The sequence below is a fragment of the Suncus etruscus genome, chromosome 9 (assembly GCF_024139225.1).
Source record: "Suncus etruscus isolate mSunEtr1 chromosome 9, mSunEtr1.pri.cur, whole genome shotgun sequence".
Lineage (NCBI taxonomy): Eukaryota > Metazoa > Chordata > Mammalia > Eulipotyphla > Soricidae > Suncus > Suncus etruscus.
In genome coordinates this window covers 34,219,028-34,239,989 of record NC_064856.1, presented here as the reverse complement: position 1 = coordinate 34,239,989, position 20,962 = coordinate 34,219,028, and the positions used below count along the sequence as shown (strand labels likewise).

General features: G+C 37.9%; 2 protein-coding genes across 5 annotated transcripts in view; both read right to left on the bottom strand.

Moving 5' to 3' along the window:
- Nucleotides 1–5,811, bottom strand: part of CCDC138 (coiled-coil domain containing 138) — a 113,902-nt gene extending 108,091 nt beyond the window's left edge. For both annotated transcript variants that reach the window (XM_049781368.1, XM_049781367.1), the window contains exons 1-4: nt 5,675–5,811; nt 4,296–4,353; nt 2,838–2,958; nt 1,230–1,354 (exon numbers count right to left, since the gene is read on the bottom strand). In XM_049781368.1, coding sequence (XP_049637325.1) covers nt 1,230–1,354; nt 2,838–2,958; nt 4,296–4,353; nt 5,675–5,767 — 397 coding nt within the window. In that variant the 5' untranslated portion in view covers nt 5,768–5,811. The remainder of the gene's footprint in view (nt 1–1,229; nt 1,355–2,837; nt 2,959–4,295; nt 4,354–5,674) is intronic.
- Nucleotides 5,812–6,979: 1,168 nt separating this feature from the next.
- Nucleotides 6,980–20,962, bottom strand: part of LOC126019114 (E3 SUMO-protein ligase RanBP2-like) — an 82,712-nt gene continuing 68,729 nt past the window's right edge. For all 3 annotated transcript variants that reach the window (XM_049781300.1, XM_049781301.1, XM_049781302.1), the window contains 5 exons: nt 18,298–18,399; nt 13,369–13,514; nt 10,868–11,141; nt 10,427–10,755; nt 6,980–9,482 (listed from right to left, as the gene is read on the bottom strand). In XM_049781300.1, coding sequence (XP_049637257.1) covers nt 9,177–9,482; nt 10,427–10,755; nt 10,868–11,141; nt 13,369–13,514; nt 18,298–18,399 — 1,157 coding nt within the window. In that variant the 3' untranslated portion in view covers nt 6,980–9,176. The remainder of the gene's footprint in view (nt 9,483–10,426; nt 10,756–10,867; nt 11,142–13,368; nt 13,515–18,297; nt 18,400–20,962) is intronic.

Below are 20,962 nucleotides of genomic sequence, written 5' to 3'. Positions count from 1 at the left end.
CAACTTTGAAGGGACTATATATGTAACTCCATGGATAAACAACTCAGGAACTACAGGTTTAAAACCATGTTTACAAAAGTAACAAAAGAAGCTATTTTAAGAGAAGAATTCTACAAACACATTATAAAAATAAGATACAAATAATAAATAATAATAATAAATATAATAAATATTTCTCCTACAAAAATAAGGTACAAAACACTGACAATAATCTCTCTAGAAGAAAAATATCTGCCACAGAGTCAGGAAGTAGGGAGAACAGGAGGGAAACTGGGGACAGTGGTGATGGCAAATATGCATTGGTGAAGGATGTTGGATATTGTATGAAACTCTACATGAACAACTTTGTACCTGTTTATCTCACACTGACTCAATTAGATAATTTATGTAAAATTAAATTTTAAATTAAAAAAAAATGAAGGGGAAGTAATGGGGGAACAAGTGTCAGGGGCTTTGGGTATACAGGTAATGTGGGAGAGTAGTACTGCTACATACCGAAACCTTGAAATCATGAGTTAACTGTTAAAATATAAAATTGGGTCGGAGAGGGAGGGAGGAAGGGAGGGAGAAAAAAAAATTGGGTCGGAGAGATAGCACAGTGGTAGGGCATTTGTCTTGCTTACAGCTGACCCAGGATAGACCTGGGTTTGATCCCTGGCATCCTATAGGGTCCCCCAAGCCAGGATCAATTTCTAAGCGTGTAAGCAGGAGTAACCCCTGAGCATCATTGGGTGTGCCCAAAAAACAAACAAACAAACAAACAAATAAAAAGAAGCATAATATATATAATTATTTTTTATATGTTACATAGAGACTTCAGAAAGAGTGTGACCCTGGTCATACCTGATCTTCACTTTAAACTTCTTGTTTCTGGAACTGTGAGAAAATAAATTTCTCGTTTAATGTTTTATTTAGCTCCTATGGCCTTAAATACTGACTGCTAACTGAAAATGTTATGGCTTAAGTCACAATGAATACAATGGGGAAAAAGATGGTTTTCCTGTTGGGCCACACTGGCATTGCTCAGGGTTTCCTCCTGGCTTTGCATTCAGCTCTGTTCATCATTCCTGTGGAGTTCAGGAGGACTACATTACATGGAGTACTGTGGACTGAAAGATCTGAAAGATCCTGGGGCCCACCATGATCTCATATGAAAAAATGCTGCTTTAGTGGACAAAGTTAGTCTCCAAATAATTTTTGTAAAAAGAATTTTCTGAGTTTCCTTTTACCTTTTTTTGTTTCTTTAAAAGACTGCTTATTTATTTTGGACGTACTAACTCTGTGATCATTTTCAATTAACTCTTCTGTTTCCAATTGCTTCAAATTTCGAGAAGATTCCAGGTAATCATCTAGGCTTTAAAAACAAGCAAACAAAAATATTATAGCACAGGTCAGGGATATGTCTCAAGCATATCTGAGGCCCTATTCAATTCCTGGCACCTCATGTGCCCCAATATAAGGTGTAGCCCAGGAAGTCCCACAAATTCCCACTTCACTGAAATTCTGGGTCAAGTAACATGAGAATGGATGCAGCTCTACCCCAATTCCTTAGAACAACTGGGTATGGTCCCTGTAATTTTTTAATTGTATCTTTTAAGAAAGATTAAAATATATTTTATGAACATTAACATTATAACTGAAAAATACATAATAAACACAACTTTATAAAAAAGATAAAAGATGAGGGACTAGGAAAATGTATAGTAGCTCTGATGGAGAGGATATCCTAGGCCAGTGGTAGGCAACCTGCAGCTCACGAGCCACATATGGCTCTTTACATTTTTAATTTGGCTCTTCTGTGTGCCGGGCGCCCTGTGTGGCTCTCAAAATAAATTTTAATCGTGGTTTTGGCGAGATTTGGCTCAGTTGAAAAAAAAGGTTGCCCACCACTGTCCTAGGCCTCTGAGCATCATTTGAAATGGCATCTCCTTCCAAAATATATAGAAAATATGGGCTAGGCACATTCAAAGGGCTAGAACATATGCTTTACATGCAAGTTCAATCTCCAGCACTACAATAGTTTCCCTGAGAATCACTGGGAGCAAATACCAAGCACCAAGAGCAGCAAATACAAAATTAAAAGGTCAAAAGTAACAGTCATTGATTCTGACAACTTACTATGAGTATCTAATAAAGGGTTTAATTTAAAACTATATTGGGACCAGAGCGGTGGTGCAAGCAGTAGGGTGCTTGCTTTGCAAACACTCACCTAGAACTACCATGGTTCAATCCCCCAGCATCCCATATGGTCCCCCAAGCCAGGGGCGATTTCTGACACATAACTAGGAGTAACCCCTGAGCATCACTGGCTGTGGCCCAAAAACCAAAAACAAAAACAAAAAAAAAAATCTATAGATACCTGAGGAAAAACAAAAAAAATAAAGTTTCATATAAAAATATTTTTTTCATCTTTCACTAGACTACCAAATATAAGATTATGTTTATGGGGTTTTGTTTTTTTTTTGTTTTGTTTATTGGTTTGTTTCTAGGCCACATCCAGCAGCCCTCAGGGATTACTCCTGGTTCTGTGCTCAGAAATCACTCCTGGCAGGCTGGAGAGGACTATATGGGATAGTGAGGATCAAACCAGGGTCAGTTGAATGCAATGCAAGCATCCTCCCCGTTGTGCTATTGCTCTGGCCCCAGGATTAGGTTTATGTTTTAATCACAAAAATTCTTCATAAAAATTAATATAGTTTCTTCAACTATTTAGCAGGGTACAAACTAGTTATGCTTCCTCTGCAAAAAAGCAAACATACAATAAACTCTCTTTGACCCTTTTGGTTTTTGAGATACTAGAAGGAGATCAAACTGAAGATTCCAGGTACTTTATTTACCAATTCATATTTAAGTGCTTGAATGAACCTGTAAGAGGTGTTCTGCAATACTTGCTTTCCTCTGGATAACATCTTAATGATGAACCAGCTTTATCTCCAGAAGAATAGGTATCAAAACCATCTATTAAAAAAATAGAAAATAAAGTAACAGTTTTCTTAATGAGATCAGATATTAAGAATCTAATAGATTCAAATGACAGCAAAATTACTTTATTTCTTACCAACACATCAAGCTAGTACAAACTTCCAGACCAGATAACAGGCACCAAAATTTACATTCACATTTTATTTTACTGATTGCCTAATGTCTTTTACTTCACTATTTTATTTGATCCTATAAATAGAACTATTATATAAATAAAAATGTAACTTTATTCCTATTCTAATGATCAAATAAGTTATTGTGAAACCTTTCAAATTATACAACCAGACAGTAAAAAGACTAAAATTCAAAACCTACTCTTCTTTCTACCTATTTAGGTACCACCTTATAGCATAGGGTAAGTATCTAAAACAATGCTCTAAAGACTGTGATGCTGGGATTGAACCCCAGTACCTCTCAGGAACAAGTTAGAACCCACTGTCCTTACACATTTAACATTTAATTTTCAAGTTTCATATATTTAAAAAACTAAATATTCAAGAAAGTAGTACCCTATATCTAAAACATAAATAAAACGAATACTTTCTCTGACTAGAAATTTAGATATGTCTAAGGAAGCTAAGGGAGACAATTCAGGACTATAACAAGGTGTGGCACAAAAAAAAAGTATTTCTTTTTTGTTCTGGGGGGTTTGGGGTGGTTGGGTCACATGTGGAAGTGCTCAGAAATCCTGGCTCTGCGCTCAGAAATCACTCTTGACTCGGGGAACCATATGGGGTGCTGGGGATCGAATGTGGATCAGTCCTTGGTCAGCCGTGTGCACGGCAAACACCCTACCACTGTGCTATCACTTCAGCTCCAAAATAGTATTTCTTTTTCTTATTCAATAAACTGTTTAAAATTTAGCATTTTAAAAGGCAGCAATACTTTAATTGAAATACCAGAAAAGGAAATTCAAATCAATTTGATTTCTGTACACATTTAATCCCAAAAACTCTCTAATTTTCTAACCGGAACCAGGGACTTAGCTCAAAGGGACAGAACTCATGACCTGAGTTAGATCCTAAAACCACAAAAGAGCCCCAGCTCACCCCATGAGAATCTCTAGATAGACCCCTATCACTACAGGATCCATGTAAGTTGGCTTTTCAGGACAGGAGTTGGGTAGATATCCTCAAGACTGTGGTATTGTTCCCAGAGCACTGCTTAAGTCCCAGAAAAATTTAAATTCCTTATAGAATGAAAAGGCTCTGTGTCAAGACTTTTTATCACAAGGCTGAACATTAAAAAAAAATACAAACTTTTCTCTCAAACTGTTAAAACTGAAGAATATACAAAGTAATTTATCAGTTTACCTGGAGAAATTGGAGATCTTCTCTTACATTTAGCCTGCTTAAAATCTGAAAAATCAAACTAAAACAAGGGGGGAATAAAACACACTGATATATTTACCATGTATACTGAAACATCAACTCAAGAGTCTCAAATTAATATTCCACACATGATGTATATATTACAAAGGTTAGAGGAATCATATAGACCCCCACCTAAAAAAGATGATTATTATCCACTAATGGGACAAAGCATTATCACTTGCCTCTGGATGTAACCTCACATTTCTTGGCCAAGTGTCAGATGCATATCGGGTGAGGCTGTGAGGTCTAAGTTGAGAGCATCACTAGACTCAAATCCTGAGGCATATCTACCAAACAGAAACTGAGGAGAAAGCCAGTTGGGAGGAAATAACCAGCGGTGCTGGAAACTTACTCATCATTTCATTGCTGGGGACTGAAGGGCATTGTAATAATGTCCTATGCTATTCAAAATTAAAAAGGCTTTCAATTTTATGCCTTTATGTTTCATAAATGTAGTACTTAATTGCTTCAGCATCAGATACTTTTCTCTGGGATGGGGTCAGAGAATTGAGGACACACCCTGAGATGCTCAGGGTCACTCCTGGTGATGCCAGAGAGAACTGCATGGGCCCTACCCACTGTCCTTTCTCTTCTGCCTAGCACTGGAAATGTTTTACAAAGGACATTTCTGAGATAAATGGTGACAAACAAAAAAACTCATAGTTTCAAAGTATAAACCAAGGCAGATAGTTGAAATGGCTGGAGTTCATGGTCTGCAAGAAAAGAGATGGGGAAAGAGGGTATTGTCGAGGAGGGACTGTCCCATAATGCCTGTCCCTCAAAAAAAAAAAATTTACAATTGTTTTATTACTGTTCTGTTTCCTGAATTAGTGGTTAGGTAAGAGAACCCCCTTGTTCCTAACAACAAAACATACCAAAACTATTGGAGAGCGAGTAAGACAATGCCTGCAAATTCCCCTCAAGTCTATTAGGAGGGTGATGTGAGGAAAGGAGGTCAAAGCTGGCGCCAGGTTAAGGCGAATGTGGCAAAACGTTAAACTTCTGGATCCAAGCAAAGGCATCAGAAGAGCACTTGAAACTATTTTCGCGAACCTTTCCCTCTGAAATGATTTCCAGATTCTTTAAAGAGTTATTTCTTGGAACCCCCCCCCCCCCCCGTGGCTCTACATAAAAGCTCAAAAATGTATTCAGTAAAGTCGCATCACAATTTGCACGACAGAAACCTCCAACACTGATGCTAAAGGATTCGTGTCAAGCCTTCCTAAAGCCCCAGGGTAGAGTTGCACCGGAGTTCCCTCGCACCCCAAACCCTGGCGCCTCAGACCGTCGCCCGGTGGCGCATGGGCCCGAGCTCTCACCTCCGCAAGGAAGGGACCCCCGAGCCCATAGCGGCTTTTGAGACGCTCGACAGCCAAGTCCTGCCCAGGTGGCTTGACGACCCTCGGCTCCATGGCGCAGGCAGGCCACCGTTGTTTCCCCAGGAAACGCTTTCAAACCAGGCGGGAGGCGCCGGGGCGGAGCTGACAGGCGGAAGTGCGCCTGTCACGACGCACGCCAGGCCCCGCCCCCAGCGTGCCAAGAGACCGAAGAAGGGGAGACTACTCGTCTGGGCCCCGCTGAACGGTAGACCGCCCGGACAAGGCCTAAGGAGCACCTTTCTTCTAGAAGTTTGTTTTCCGCGAACAAGGCGTTCGAGGAGCAGCTTGTTTGTTTGGGGGCCATGTTCATAGGTGATCAAGGCTGGTGCTGTGCTGGGAGGACAAGGTAGTGCTAAAGATGGAACCCAGGTACCCTGCAAACGTACACTAACTGGAAGAACTCTTCCCTACATCCCCCTATTCTCTATACTAAAAAATACGACCCTAAACATCAGTTACCCAAGACACCAAAAACCCGATGTCCGATTGCTTCTGCCTGCAAAATGATTTCATGCCTAAGACCTTTTTCTAGTGTGTTTTAACTGACAATAAAAGTGGTTTATCTTCCAGATTGTTTTCCTCCTTCGTGCCCACGAATAAGGAAAAGCGGTTAGATCCAGGCTAGCTGTAAGAGGGGTGTCCAGTCATTCATGATGGGAGGTCAGCAGCTCCAACAAGCCCCCACTTTCCTGCCAGTATCCAGTGCTTCTCTGCTAAGAATGCCCATTTAGTAGAAATGAAACCAAAGCTTCCTGGTGAGACTTTCCTTAGAACATATGGACTGTGTATGTATGTAGTGGGAATTTGAACCGCTATATACCTGAAATCCATAAAGTAAGCATGGGGGAAATTAAAGTTCTTACTGCGGGGCCTAAAAATCTTCTAAAAGGTGTGTTGTACTTTCCCTGTGATTGGCCTGTGATGTGGCAAGTCTCAGAGAATTGGCTTGTAAATAAGTAATTTGAATGTAAATTCCTCTAAAATCATACTCTCTAAACAAGTTTTCCCCATGATTTAGAAAAGTGGCACCGGACACTAAGGATGGGCCTCATTATTTTTAATGGCACAAATAAATCCTACATTAGCGAGTTAACTAATTTCTATCATTTATAAAGTTACAAAGTATAATTCTTTACCTTTTCTAAATGTTCAACAAGATGTGTGAACTCATGTTCTTTAGATTATGTGTTCCTCAAAAAAATAACCAAAACTAAAGAGGGGGAAAAAAGTTCCTGACATACCAAATTTTAAGGTCAATGTTTTAATGGTTATCTGAATTATATTAAAACCAAAAACTTTTTAAAATACAGTATTAAAGATGTACAAATAATTTCTTCATATTCTATCTATAAGCAGTTTTTAATGAGACTTAAAAACCAGTTTCTTAAAAATACACATCATTTTGGTCATAAATAACATAATCAACAACAACAAAAAATCCACAGAGCCAGAGATAGAACAGCTGGTAAGGCTCTTGCCTTGCATGAGGCTGACCCAGGTTGGATCCCCAGTATCCCATATGGTCCCCCAAGCTATGTCAGGTACAATACCTGAGGACAGAGCCAGGAGTAAGCCCTAAGCACTGCATAGTGTGCCCCTTACCTCAAAAACTACATAGTCTTTAACTGCAATGTTTACTGGAAATGTTGATTTGCATATTATTTAATCAAAAAAATTCCAAGTGCTAATCTTAAAGCTAACTTTTAATTTCCTTTTTAAGATAACAGAAATCAGCACTACATTGAACTTTTTTAAAACTCCGTAAATTGCACTTGCATTTTCTTCAATTTTATTCTGGAGTTTTGACAAAGGGATCAAGCTGAAAAATTACAAATACTTTACATCAACTTAAGAGTTAGAGGTTCCAAAGAAACTGATACCGTAATTTTTGAGTCAGTTAGCATTGCATGTGGTTCACTGCCAGCAGTGCTCAGGGGACCATACACTGTGCCAAGGCTCCTGGGCATCCATATGCAAAACATGTGCCCTGAATCTTCCCAGTCTCACCAATAAAACAATCACTATTACTAATATTATTATTATTATTAAATGTGAATATATTTAAAATCCTTGGTTCTCCATAAGGTTCAGATAGTTCGACGCTTACACAGGCGTAGGTTTATTTAAAGTTATCTTGCTTGCCTCTGACCAAGTAGATTTAGTAATCCACTTGGTCATGCATTTAATCATTCATTCATTGCTCAAACAAACATATCTGATTTCTTTATTATTGAACTGGTCAATAGAATAAACCTCACTCCCTGTGACTAAATAAAATTAGGCGATTTCACTGGGAAGAGAACAGAAACAAGGCAAATCTTAATTAGAATATAACAAATTTTATACTCTAGTCATGACTAGAGTCAATGGAACTATTAACAAAAAGGCTCACATTTTTAGCTTGGCCTTTTTACCATTAGCTTTTCCAAATTACTCAAACTTGAAATACTTCCTTAGGAGTTCTGGAAATTATGAGGCATTTTGAGTTTACAGAACTTTAATTGTCCTTACTTTTATGTCCAGTTCTAGAATGAACAAATAATTAGATGTACAAGCAATATTTTTTAAATGTCATAGCTATTAACAATCATTTTATTTTTGCTATAAAATTCACCAGAAAAAAAGTTACTGCAACAATCTAGTATTAAAGCAAATCTTTCACCAAAGAACATGGCATAGACTTTAAAATATTCATACTTTATCACAATCACTGCAAGGGAAATTTCAAGTTCTATCAGAACCAGTTGCATTTTGAGGTAGTAGAAACATGACAGAGAATTTTTTTTAAAAAAATCTAATCCTCAACTTGCCTAAAATGTAAAAAATGTAATACCTTTGAAAAGACACAGGAAGCTACATATTTTAAGAATAGAAGATACTCTGCTTAAAAGTTAATTTAACTATACAGGAGGTGCAAGGATTATAGAAGAGCACTTTGGTTAAGTCTCTATCCTATGTGGCTTATTCAATCATAAATGAGTATTCATAAAATAAGCACATCAATAGTTAAAATTACCAAATATATTTCAAATCTAAAGTATAATTATCCAAACTGTGGTCCCTTTTTCAAAACACTAAGCATGTCCATGCAAGAAATTCAGTATGCTAAAAGAAATAAAATTAAATTGCATATATCATATTCCTTCAATAGTTTGAGACTATTGCTTTTAACAAGATTAGTATTATTTAATTTTAATACAGATATGTCAGGAGTACACAAACACAAGTACACCTGAAATACACCAGTGTTTAAACTTTTATTTCACACCATGCAAGTCAAATATAACACAATAAAAAGAGACAACAGCTATAAGCTGCAATGTTACATTTATACATTGGAAATGTCCATTTTCAAAAACTGAACATAATTACCCATACTGTCTTAACAGCTAAACTTCAACTGTTCATAAAAGGCAAAATTTACTAAGAAAAACAATGATTTTTATATTTGTCCACACTCTGTGATACTAATTCTTTGACTAACAGACCCATCAGGAGAACCAAATGATTCAATCTTTTTCACAGTATCCATGCCGTCTTTTACAAATCCAAACACTACATGCTTAAAGTCCAAATGTTCAGCTTTTTTCAGTGTTATAAAAAATTGAGAATTATTTGTATCCCGGCCTTTATTAGCCATTGATAGTAATCCAGGACCAGTATGTTTCACATTAAAATTTTCATCTTCAAATTTTTCTCCATAAATGGATCGTCCTCCTGTTCCATCATGCTTGGTGATGTCTCCCCCCTGATAATTTAAAAAAATAAAAGTTTAATAAAAACTTAAAAACAATTAAAAAATAATTAATTAAAAACTATAAAAAATATAATCAATATACACAGATCTAATAACTACAAAGTAAGCTCTATAGACCCAGCTTTATGGAAATTGGGTTTGAAAAAATTTTTTTTCTTTTTAAGAAACAGAACGTTCTAGCACCAATCTTATCACCAGTGTCAACTTCCACCAGTGTTTCCAAGTTCCCAAGTTTCATCCCACTCTACCCTCTAGTTTACCACCTTGACAGATATTATTTTTGAGTTAGATAGTTATAGTTTGAATCTCATGTGTTTTTGGAGACTATGGTTTTGGTATATAGTGTTCTAGAGACTGTGGTTTGTGTATATTACTACACCAATCCCGCACATAACTAATAAATCCTGACGCCTGCTCCCACATTCCCTTTCTCATATTCTTACTTCCACCTTAATTTCATTCTATACTCTGGAGCCAAAGACAATTTAGGCGATTCCCCCCCCACCCCCATTTACTACATTGTATTTCTTCTATATGAAGTAATCCAGAAGGACAGGCACAGGATAATCTAACCTATCTGTGGTATACAGGAAAAAAAATCTACTTCTAAAACAAGAAAATTTTAGAGTGAAGTAATTTCTCCACCCTTAATTTCTAGCAAGTTTCAGAGACAGAAAACTTGTGTTCTTCTTACCTGATTCAAATCGCTGACACTCCCAGGGATCATTCCTGAACACAGTACAGTCCCTGAATACCTCATGGTGTGGCCCAACAATCCCCACCCCAAATTCTACCAGGTATTATTATTATTAGAACTTTGAACCATTGAAAAGGTTAAAAAAAAAAAAAGGTACAGAGCTAAAGAGATTTTAAGAAAATTAAGGGCAAAAGCACAGCACTCAAATTCCCATTCCCTCCAGATTCATGATACTTACTTGACAAACAAAATCTGGCACTACTCTGTGAAAAATGGAGTTCTTGAAACCAAAGCCCTTCTCTCCAGTGCAAAGAGCTCTGAAGTTTTCAGCAGTTTGAGGAACAATGTTTGAAAATAATTCCATGGTTATACGCCCTAAAGGTTCATCATCTGCACAAACATCAAAAAACACCACAGGATTTGTCTCCTTCGATAACTCTGCTGTCAGAGATACCTGTCCTTGTTTCAATAAATTCTGCTGACATTCTTCAAATTTTTTCTTAAAACAATCTGCCATTTCTTTAGTTTTAAATCTCACTGCAAGTTGTTCCACCTTTGCTTCTCCATCTATTAAGCAACAAACATACAAAAAAAAGTATTACAAATTGTTTAAAGATTTGCATTTGATTTTAGAAAAGTCCAAAGAATTGAAAGGAAACATGTAAATACAGAAACTCACCAGCATAATCTGAAGCAGTCCAAACTAAAGCATTGTTTGAAACATTTAAGGGCTTTAATTCCATTGTTTTGGTAATAACATGGTTTGCACAAACTTTAAAGACCTGATCTCTTCTCATTAGGATTCGGTAATAATTCTTCATCATGTGCCAAAGAATCTTAATATCTCCAACACCACGTTCTTTCCACTGACTTACATCTCGATCCCATCTATAGAGTTTGGCTCGCTCTTTAAATAAAATTTCTTCGTCTTCTTCTCCAGATTTTACTTCTACCTATGATATGATAGTACATGAAATTATTAACTGCTGCTTAAAACAACTCTTAAGTACAGATTTCAAAGTTTCAAATTCTTTAAGAAACTTTCTTTGCAATGCTATTAATAGATATTAACAGTGCCCTTTATCAATCCTAGGGTAGATCCTAAAATTTCTAATTTGGAGAGTAACAAATTTAATTTGTAATAAACTTTTATTTTCTTATATTCTTCTGTCTCCTGAAATTACTAACTACACTATAATAGGACAAAAATAAGTTTCAAAAAGTACTTATTCATCAAGAGAAATATTAACTACTGATTGAAGTAGAAACCTAAATAAATTAGCACTGCAAATACCAGAATTAAAGAAATATGCTAGGACCAAAATCAGGTGTGTGTGCAACTCCTAGCAATATCTACAATGAATGGGAGCTGGTTAAACTTTAAAATAATCTGAAAAAGCAAATAATATGTGTATGTGTATATACTTAAACGTGTGTGTGTGTGTGTGTGTGTGTATATATATATATTGGGTACAGGGGAGGGAAGAGTTTGAACACACCCAGCAATGCTCAGAAATCACTCCTGGTAGTGCTCAGGAGACCACATAGGGGGCCGGGCGGTGGCGCTAAAGGTAAGGTGCCTGCCTTGCCTGTGCTAGCCTTGGACGGACCTCGGTTCGATCCCCCGGTGTCCCATATGGTCCCCCAAGCCAGGAGCAACTTCTGAGCACATAGCCAGGAGTAACCCCTGAGCATTACCGGGTGTGGCCCAAAAACCAAAAAAAAAAAAAAAAAAGGAGACCACATAGTATGTTGGTCAAGTGCAAGTCAAGTAACTTACCCAATAAACTACCTCGGGACCATATATTATATACTTTGGTCAAGTGCAAAACAAGCACCTTACCCACTGTACTCTCTTTTTCCAGCCCCTAAAACAATATTCTTACTCAGAAAACAGTTTGTTTTCCACTAATAGTCTTTAAAAAGAGTAAGATTTGTAGTTAGTCTTCAGAATTATATTATGGAAAATAATGATTTTGACCTATAAAAACCATTAGCTCATCTCAACGATTTCACACAAAAATACATTTGTATAAAATTTGTGGGGATTTTTTTTTTTTTTTTTGGTTTTTTTGCTTTTTGGGCCATACCCAGTGACACTCGGGGGTTACGTCTGGCTTGGGGGACCATATGGGACACCAGGGATCGAACCATGGTCCATCCTAGGTTAGCACAAGCAAGGCAACCACCATACTGCTTGTACCACTACTCCGGCCTCTTGTATAAAATGTTTACAAAATAGGGGGTCCTGGGGCCAAACGAATGGCACAGCAAATAGGGTGTTTGTTAGCCTTATACACAGCCAAACCAGGTTCGATCCCTAGCATCCTATATGGTCCCCAGAGCCTGCCAGGAGTGATTTCTGAGAGCAGAGCCAGGAGTAACCTCTGAATATCACCAGGTGCATCCCAGAAACTAAAAAATAAAAGAAGGTCCCTTAAGAAATATTACAGGATCGAATCCCGGTGTCCCATATGGTCCCCCGTGCCTGTCAGGAGCTATTTCTGAGCAGACAGCCAGGAATAACCCCTGAGCACCGCCGGGTGTGCCCCCCCCCCAAAAAAAAAGAAATATTACAGGGCTTTCACGGTTAGCCTGGATAAAAATCACTAATGAAAATCCCCAGTATCCATGTTTTAGTTATACCCTGGCTGCTTTGCTACAATACCAGCACTTCATTGATTTCCAGCTATATACACACAGTATGTGTGTAAGCAACCCCCAAAAAGGCACAACCTCCAGTAAGCACAAAAAGAGAAACAAGAGTACCAGGACGTATGACCTCTGACAAGATTATGTGCAAGTACTACAGCAACCCTGGCAACCCTAATGCATAAAATCCACTGAGAGTGCTTACCCTAAAAATATGCAAGTACCACAACTAAACCTCAGTAAGCATTGTAGCCAAGCATGCAAGCACTGAAACCAGATGTGCAACCCCTACAAGGAATATGACCAAACGTGTATAACCCTGCTCATACCAACAGAGTTAAAGATAAGAGGGAAAAGGCATTAAAACAAAAATTTAATAAAATAGAAAATTTATAAAGATTGAATACAAACTTCAGTAAAAAAACTAAACATTTTGAATGATATATAAACAAACCTAGCTGTAAAAATAATCTAAGTTTTAATCACAGAATGAAAAATAAGTTCTTAGCAAGATTTTCAATTATTTACCTCTGGTAATGATACTATTGGTTCAAAATGGATATCTTCATTATGAACTACTTCTTCATCACTACCATCTTCATTTTCACCAACTGTAGTAGTTGTCTGCGTTCCAAATACAGTTGCTCCTGTATTAGCCCACTGGAAATTTTCATCTGATGGATAAATTAGAATGCTTTATAAATAACATACATTTTTATGAGTTTATTGTACCCTTAGGGTATTTCATCAGTTCATCTAGTAAATTGCTTAAAGTTACATTATTCTGGCAAGGTGTGCACTATACCTTTATTAAAATAAAAAGGTTTGGCCTTAGTTAATCTATGATACTAAATGACAAAAGTCTCTCTTTTAAGTCTGAAAGAATCAAGAGCTCAGCTCTCAAAAGCATCTTATTTCATAAAATTATAAATGTCCTTGATTTAACTATGTCTATTAGCCAAAACAACCAATAAGCATGTGTTCCAGAAGTAACTAGTAGTACTCGTAGAGCTTAGATTTCTTGGTCATATATTTAGAGTTGAAAGAAAGTCACTAACTCCAAACTCCTTAAGAAATACATATATATTTTTTTAATTTGTTTGTTTGTTTTGGGCCACAACTGGTAGCACTCCTTTAGAGAGGAATGAATTATTTATTTATTACTCTATCTTAATGTTTACAGAGGAAAATTTTTTTCATTTCCATGTAAATTGCAGTATTTAGCAACTGATACATTCTCCACTATCTTAGAGGAAAGTAGTATCTCTCATCTCATTATTTTCCAGTGAATCACTTGCCTAAAAACGAGCTTCCAAAAACTGTGGGTTGTGACCCAATATAGGTTCACATAATTGAGTGAAGGGATGACAACAGCTTTGGCAACAATAGAACGCTTCTGAGGGCCCCGAGAGATAGCACAGCGGCATTTGCCTTGCAAGCAGCCGATCCAGGACCAAAGGTGGTTGGTTCGAATCCCGGTGTCCCATATGGTCCCCCATGCCTGCCAGCAGCTATTTCTGAGCAGGCAGCCAGGAGTAACCCCTGAGCAAATCGGGTGTGGCCCAAAAACAAAAATACAAAAAAACAAAAACAAAACAAAAAAAACCACTTCTGAACAGTGACCAAAATTAGATTCAAACTACATTTCATTTTGGACCAGAGCAATAATATAGCAGGGAAGGTGTCTGCCTTGCATGCAACCTACCCAGGTTCAATTCCTGGTAACCCATATGGTCCTCCAAACCTGCCAGGAGTAATTAAGTGCAAAGCCAAGAATAACCTCTGAGAACCACCAGGTGTGGCCCAAAAACAAAATTAAACAAACAAAAACAACAACCTAAACAATGCTTACCCATGTGACAATCACCCATATTCAATTTTTCAAGCAAAAAAAAAAAAAAAAAAAAGCATAGAAAATTGTGCCCCCTCCCAAGCGCAGAGCAGGTTCAAGCACCATAGGTATGACCCAAAAGCAAAAAAAAAAAAAATAAAAAATAAAAAAAAGGCCACAAAGTACAAGGATTAAGGAATTTACCTTGCATGCTGCTGACTGACAGACACACAAGCACACACGCATGCACGCACGCACACACACATGCACACTGACCCAGGGACAAACACCCACCCACATACACACAGTAGGAAATATTTAAATTACCCCCCAAAAACCACTAGAGCAAAGACTTGATGAGGAATTTTCCTTTGGGGGTGGAGGGGGCCACACCCAGCAGCGCTCAGGGGTCTCTCCTGACAGGCTCAGGGGACCATATGGAATACCGAGGATCAAATCCTGATCTGTCCTGGTCAACCACACACAAGACAAATGCCATCACGCTCTGGCCCAGAAAACAATTTTCTGACAAGGGTCTATAGAGCAGGTAGGATGAGTGCTTGGCACATGGCCAATCTTAATTCAATCCCTGGCACTCCATACAGTGACCCAAACCACTAGAAGACATTCTAAATACAGACTAAGAAGTAACCCCTGAGCAATGCTGGTGTGTCACAAAAATAAACCCCAAAAATTCTGGGTAAAAAAAATCTCAAAAAGTTAAGGGTGGGGGGTGTTTTAGACAAAGAATTTCAAAATGGTATTATCAAGAACTTTTTGTTAATTAGCAATGATTCCAAGAGAGTTCGATATAAGTATCCAATTGCGGTGTTTTATAATTAAATCAAGGCTTTGCAAATATTGCCCCAAGGGCCTGAAAGATAGGCTCTGGTGTCAGGAGCGTGCATGCCTCAGACTCCAAGCCGAGAATCACTGGGTATAGTCTTGGAAGTCCCAAGCACCTTCAGGTGTGGCTACTAACCCTCAGCACCTGCTGGGTCCTAGCACTGAACCAGCCAGCCCAGTTTCATCTAGAGTACTACTTGAGAATACTTCCCATCCAAACTCCCCCAAAACATAAACTACGGCTTTAGGAAACCAGGAATGTGGCAGAGCATAATATCCTATGTGAGAAGCCATGCATGGATTTTGATCCCCAGAAATGCACTTCCCAAAATTCTTGCTCTAAAGAGACCCATAAAGTTTTAAACAATAAAGGCACAATAAAATGGAAAACAATAATTATTATCAATGTCATGTTAATAGTTCTAGGTAATAGTACTTAGGAGATATCAGATTTAGTGAAACATTACAAAATCTGAACACAACAATAAAACATCAAATGCCTGTATAAATAATACAAAACAGACATGGAATAATACAAAACAGACAAATAAAAATACATTCTTCCAAAATAAATACATTTTTAAAAGAAAGCAATGTGAAACAAACAAAAAAAAATTTTTTAAAAATCAAGGGGCCTGAGAGAGATATAGCACAGGGGTTAAGATGCATGCCTTGCATGCAGAGGAATGTTTTTTGATCCCTGGTACTGCAAATGGTCCCCAATGACTTCCAGGAGTGATCTCCGAGCATAAAGCAGAATAAGTATTGAGTAGAGCTTGGTAACTCCATCCACTCCAAAAAATAAATTTGTTTTAAAATAAAAAGAGGAATAATCGGGCCCGGAGAGATAGCACAGCGGCATTTGTCTTGCAAGCAGCTGATCCAGGACCTAAGGTGGTTGGTTCAAATCCTGGTGTCCCATATGGTCCCCCATGCCTGCTAGGAGCTATTTCTGAGCAGACAGCCAAGAGTAACCCCTGAGCAACACCAGGTGTGACCCAAAAACCAAAAAAAAAAAAAAAAAAAAGAAATAATCACCACACTACAATAAAAGAGATGAATGGCTAGAGAGACAATACAAAGGGTAAAGCGCAGTGCTTACAAATGGCTGGCTGAGGTTTGATCCCTGATCTCCAAGCCTGCCAAGAATTATCTCTGAATGCTGTCAGAAGTAAGCTTTAAGTATGGCCAAATGCAGCACAAAAACCACCATCAAAAACAAAAAAAGTGAAGAGGTGGGGGTGGGGGAACTCATCTAAGCTTAAAACTAATCAAACCGGGCCCTGAGAGATAGCACAGCGGTGTTTGCCTTGCAAGCAGCCAATCCAGGACCAAAGGTGGTTGGTTCGAATCCCAGTGTCCCATATGGTCCCCGTGCCTGCCAGGAGCTATTTCTGAGCAGGCAGCCAGGAGTAACCCCTGAGCACCACTGGATGTGGAACAAAAACCAAAACAAACAAACAAACAAAAACAAACAAACAAAAAAAACTAATCAAACCAAAAGTTTTAGGTCAAACATGCATTGCCAGGAAAAAATTTAAAAAATAATAGTGACACAAAAATTCTGATGAAATTTTAATTTCAAATGCTATAATGTGGCTTTAGGTTAAAGGTCCAGAAAAATAAAAATAGCAACTTGACACTTGAGATATATTCCAATATAAATGAATTCTTAATCGGGGGGGATCTGTTTTTGTTTGGGCCACACCCGGCAGCACTCAGGGGTGTTACTCCTGACTCTGCTCTCAGAATCGTTCCTGGATCCGGGGACTATATGGGATGCCATCTTAGGTCAGAGCATGCAAGGCAAACACCCTACCGCTTTGCTACCACTCCCAGCCCCAAATTCTCAATTTTAAATGTTTCTGGTAAGGGACAAGAGTTGTAAAGCAAGTTTAAAAAAAAAAATCAAGGGAGGCTAAAATACTATTCTAAATTTATATCTAACTGTAGAAGCGTTTACCCCACAAATCAAGCATCCAAAAACAACTTAAGAGATACAATAATCAGGTGTAATAAACATGATATTTCAATAAATTTGAAGCAATCAAGAATGCTAATTATTTCATACAAATAATCTAAACAAATAGAAAACACTAAAAAATAAAAATCTAACTATATTTAACCACAGTATTAACATTAATCCTTTTATTTATAAAATTATTTATAAGTAATAATTATAAATTATAAATAATATATTATTTATAAAAATCCAAGGTAACTAAAAAAAGCTAAATATCACTTTAAAATTTAAAATATATTTGAAAATTGGGGCTGGAGCAGTGGCACAAGTGGTAGGGCATTTGCCTTGCATGCGCTAACCTAGGACGGACCACAGTTTGAGCCCCCAGTGTCCCAAATGGTCCCCAAGCTGGGAGTGATTTCTGTGCATATAGCCAGGGGTAACCCCTGAGCATTACCAGGTGTGGCCCAAACCCCACCCCCAAAACTGAAAAATTATCAAATCAATCTAAAAGTATAATTGTAAAAAAAAGTACAAAAATCAAAGGTAATTTAAAACCAAAAAGATAGTCTTTATTACTTCAGGGTAGAGACTGATCCTGAATTCAAAAAAAAAAAATCACTAAATTTGGAGAAAAACATGTATAATTATATTCATAAATGCCGATAATAATAGTAAATATAATAGATTTTATAAATACTAAAAACAAAATGAGAAATATTGGAGTTTTCAACTTAACTGTGGCAAAAACAGTTGAGCTTGATTTCAGTTGAGCTTGATTATGTAACATGATCAATAACATTCCTCTCGATCTTACCTTTAGAAATGAAAGCAAATTCCCCAGAATTACTGGAAGCCAAATCTGCAAATGACAGCCCTGTGCTATTTCCAAATCCAAATGAAATGACTTTGTTTTCCACTGGCAAAAGAAAAACAGTTATTAAGTATTTTTTTAATATTTACTGATCATCAAAGAATATCAAACATTAATATACTGAATCTAGGACCCAGAGAGAATAGAGATACAACCATCTATAGGCTACTGAAGGAATTTGGGGAATAGAATGTATAAAGCAGTTTACTTTTAAACATTTCTCTGATTAAGTTACAAAATACATCAAATTCCAGGCTCCTCTTTCTTTTTCATTTTATTTCATTTGGGGGAGGGACTGGGCCATACCCGGTGGTGCTCAGGGTTTTAATCCTGGCTATGTGCTCAGAAATAGATCCTGGAAGGCTGAGGGGGGGGGGGGGGTTTAAGGGGACCATATGGAGGCTAGGGATCGAATCTGAGTTGGTTATGTGCAAGGCAAAAGCCCTACCTGTGGTGTTATTGCTGTGCTCCTGTCCCTGAATTCTGAGCTTAAGAATCAAGAAACAAGCCAAGAAGTCATTTTGAAAAATTACATACAGATAAATAACAAACAACATAGTTATTTGCTACTTTATATAGTCTCCTACAACCTACAACATTCAGTCAAAGGCATAAATTTAGAAAATACCTGCAAAAATACTTTTGGGTTTTCTATTATAAAGCTCAAAAAGTTTATTTTCTTGACTCTAAATCAGGGGTCTCAAATTCAATTTACCTGGGGGCCGCAGGAGGCAAAGTTGGGGTGAGGCAGGGCCGCATAAGGGATTTCACAAAAAAAAAAAAAAAAAAAGTCCTCAAATGTCATTATTAACAGTCTTGATTATTTCTTCTGAACATGAATAGAACATTGAGTGAAGATCATGAACAGTTCTTCTGAACATGGCATCTTTTGCCTATTCCTTGCTGCCAGAGACTTGACAGCGCTTCTTCTCACAAATCTGAACCACATTTGGCTTTAGAGAGGAAGCAGTTGAGACCCTCAGTATGGCTTGAAGATGATCATAATTAAGTCTAGACCTGTACTTTCACTTATTGAAGTTAATTTGCAGAATAACTTTTCACACAAATATGTACTCCCAAAAAGGCACATGGTGCGCTTGAACATTTGGGAAAGCTCAGGGAAGCTGGAGGGCAATTCTCTCAAAAATGCCCATGCATATCTGCTTTTCCACTAATCTCCCTGAACTTGGCTTTGAGATCAGAGTTGCATTGCAGGTCAATGAGCTGCATTTGAAGCACAGGAGGGGCATCTTGCACATCAAAGGAAAAGGGGTCCACAAAAATTTGGAAAGTGGCTCTGTGCTTTTTGAAGTCTGCAAATCTGCGATCAAATTCCTTCTCTAGCTTAAAAATAGCATCAACATATTTCTCACCACTGAATGGTATGCCTGCATCCACAAGTTCCTTGCATGCTGGGAAATGGCAATGGTTTGTCTGAGAGAGCTGGGATTTCCATCACACAAGTTTTGTGGAGAATGCTCTCACGTTGTCATAGGCAGCACTGATAAGCTGCCCTGGGCGTTGTAACATCTTGTTTAGTTCATTCAGCGTATGTGTGATGTCAACAAGAAAAGCTAAGTCCATGAGCCATTTGTGATCACTCAACTTCAGAAACAGCATTCCCATCCTTCTCCATGAAGGCTTTCACTTCTTCTCTCAACTCAAAAAATCTTTTCAGGACATTTCCCCTGCTGAGCCAACGTACCTCGATGAAACAGAGCACATCTCCATATTCTGACTCCATTTCCTCTAAAAAAGCACGGAACCTCCTGTGTTTTAAGCCCCTGGATCTGATTTGGTTGATGCATTTCACAACAACAGACATCACATTGTCACATGGCAGGCATTGACTGCAAAGGGCCTGCTGATAGATAATGCAGTGAAGAGCAATGGCCTTCTCTACACCCTCCTCTTTAAGTTTTTTTGAACAAGTGCCACCAGTCCATTTTTCCTTCCTGTCATTGATGGCACTCCATCGGTTATTATTCCAACAAACCTCTTCCATGGCAAACCTGCATTCTCAATGGCATCACACAGATGCCGAAATATCTCATTAGCGGTGGTCTGGCCATGCATTGCAATTATTGTAAGCAGCTCCTCTGTCAATTCAAAATTGCAATCAACACCATGGACATAAATTGTGAGCTGCGCAGTGTCTGTTATATCTGTGGCCTCGTCAAGAGCAACTGAGTATGCATCAAAACATTTGGCTTTCTCACACAGTTGATGATAAATGTCACTTGACATGTCAGAAATGCGCTCTGCCACAGTGTTGGCAGAAAGGCTGATTTTGCTAAACTGACCTTTCTTTTCCGGACAGATAATACTTGCAGCCTGTAACATGCATTTTTTAACAAACTCTCCTTCTGTGAATGGTTTCCCTGCCTTAGCAATCATCTCACCAACCATGTAACTAGCTTCAACTGATGCAACATTCTCTTTGGTTGCTTTCTTGAAGAAATCTTGTTGCCTCATTAGACATGCTTTAAGACTGACAACCCGCTTGGCTCTCTCATTTCCTTGATATTTTGCACATTCCTCAGCATGTTTAGTTGAATAATGGCGTTTCAAGATGTATTCCTTGTGCACTGCAACTTTCTCTGAGCAA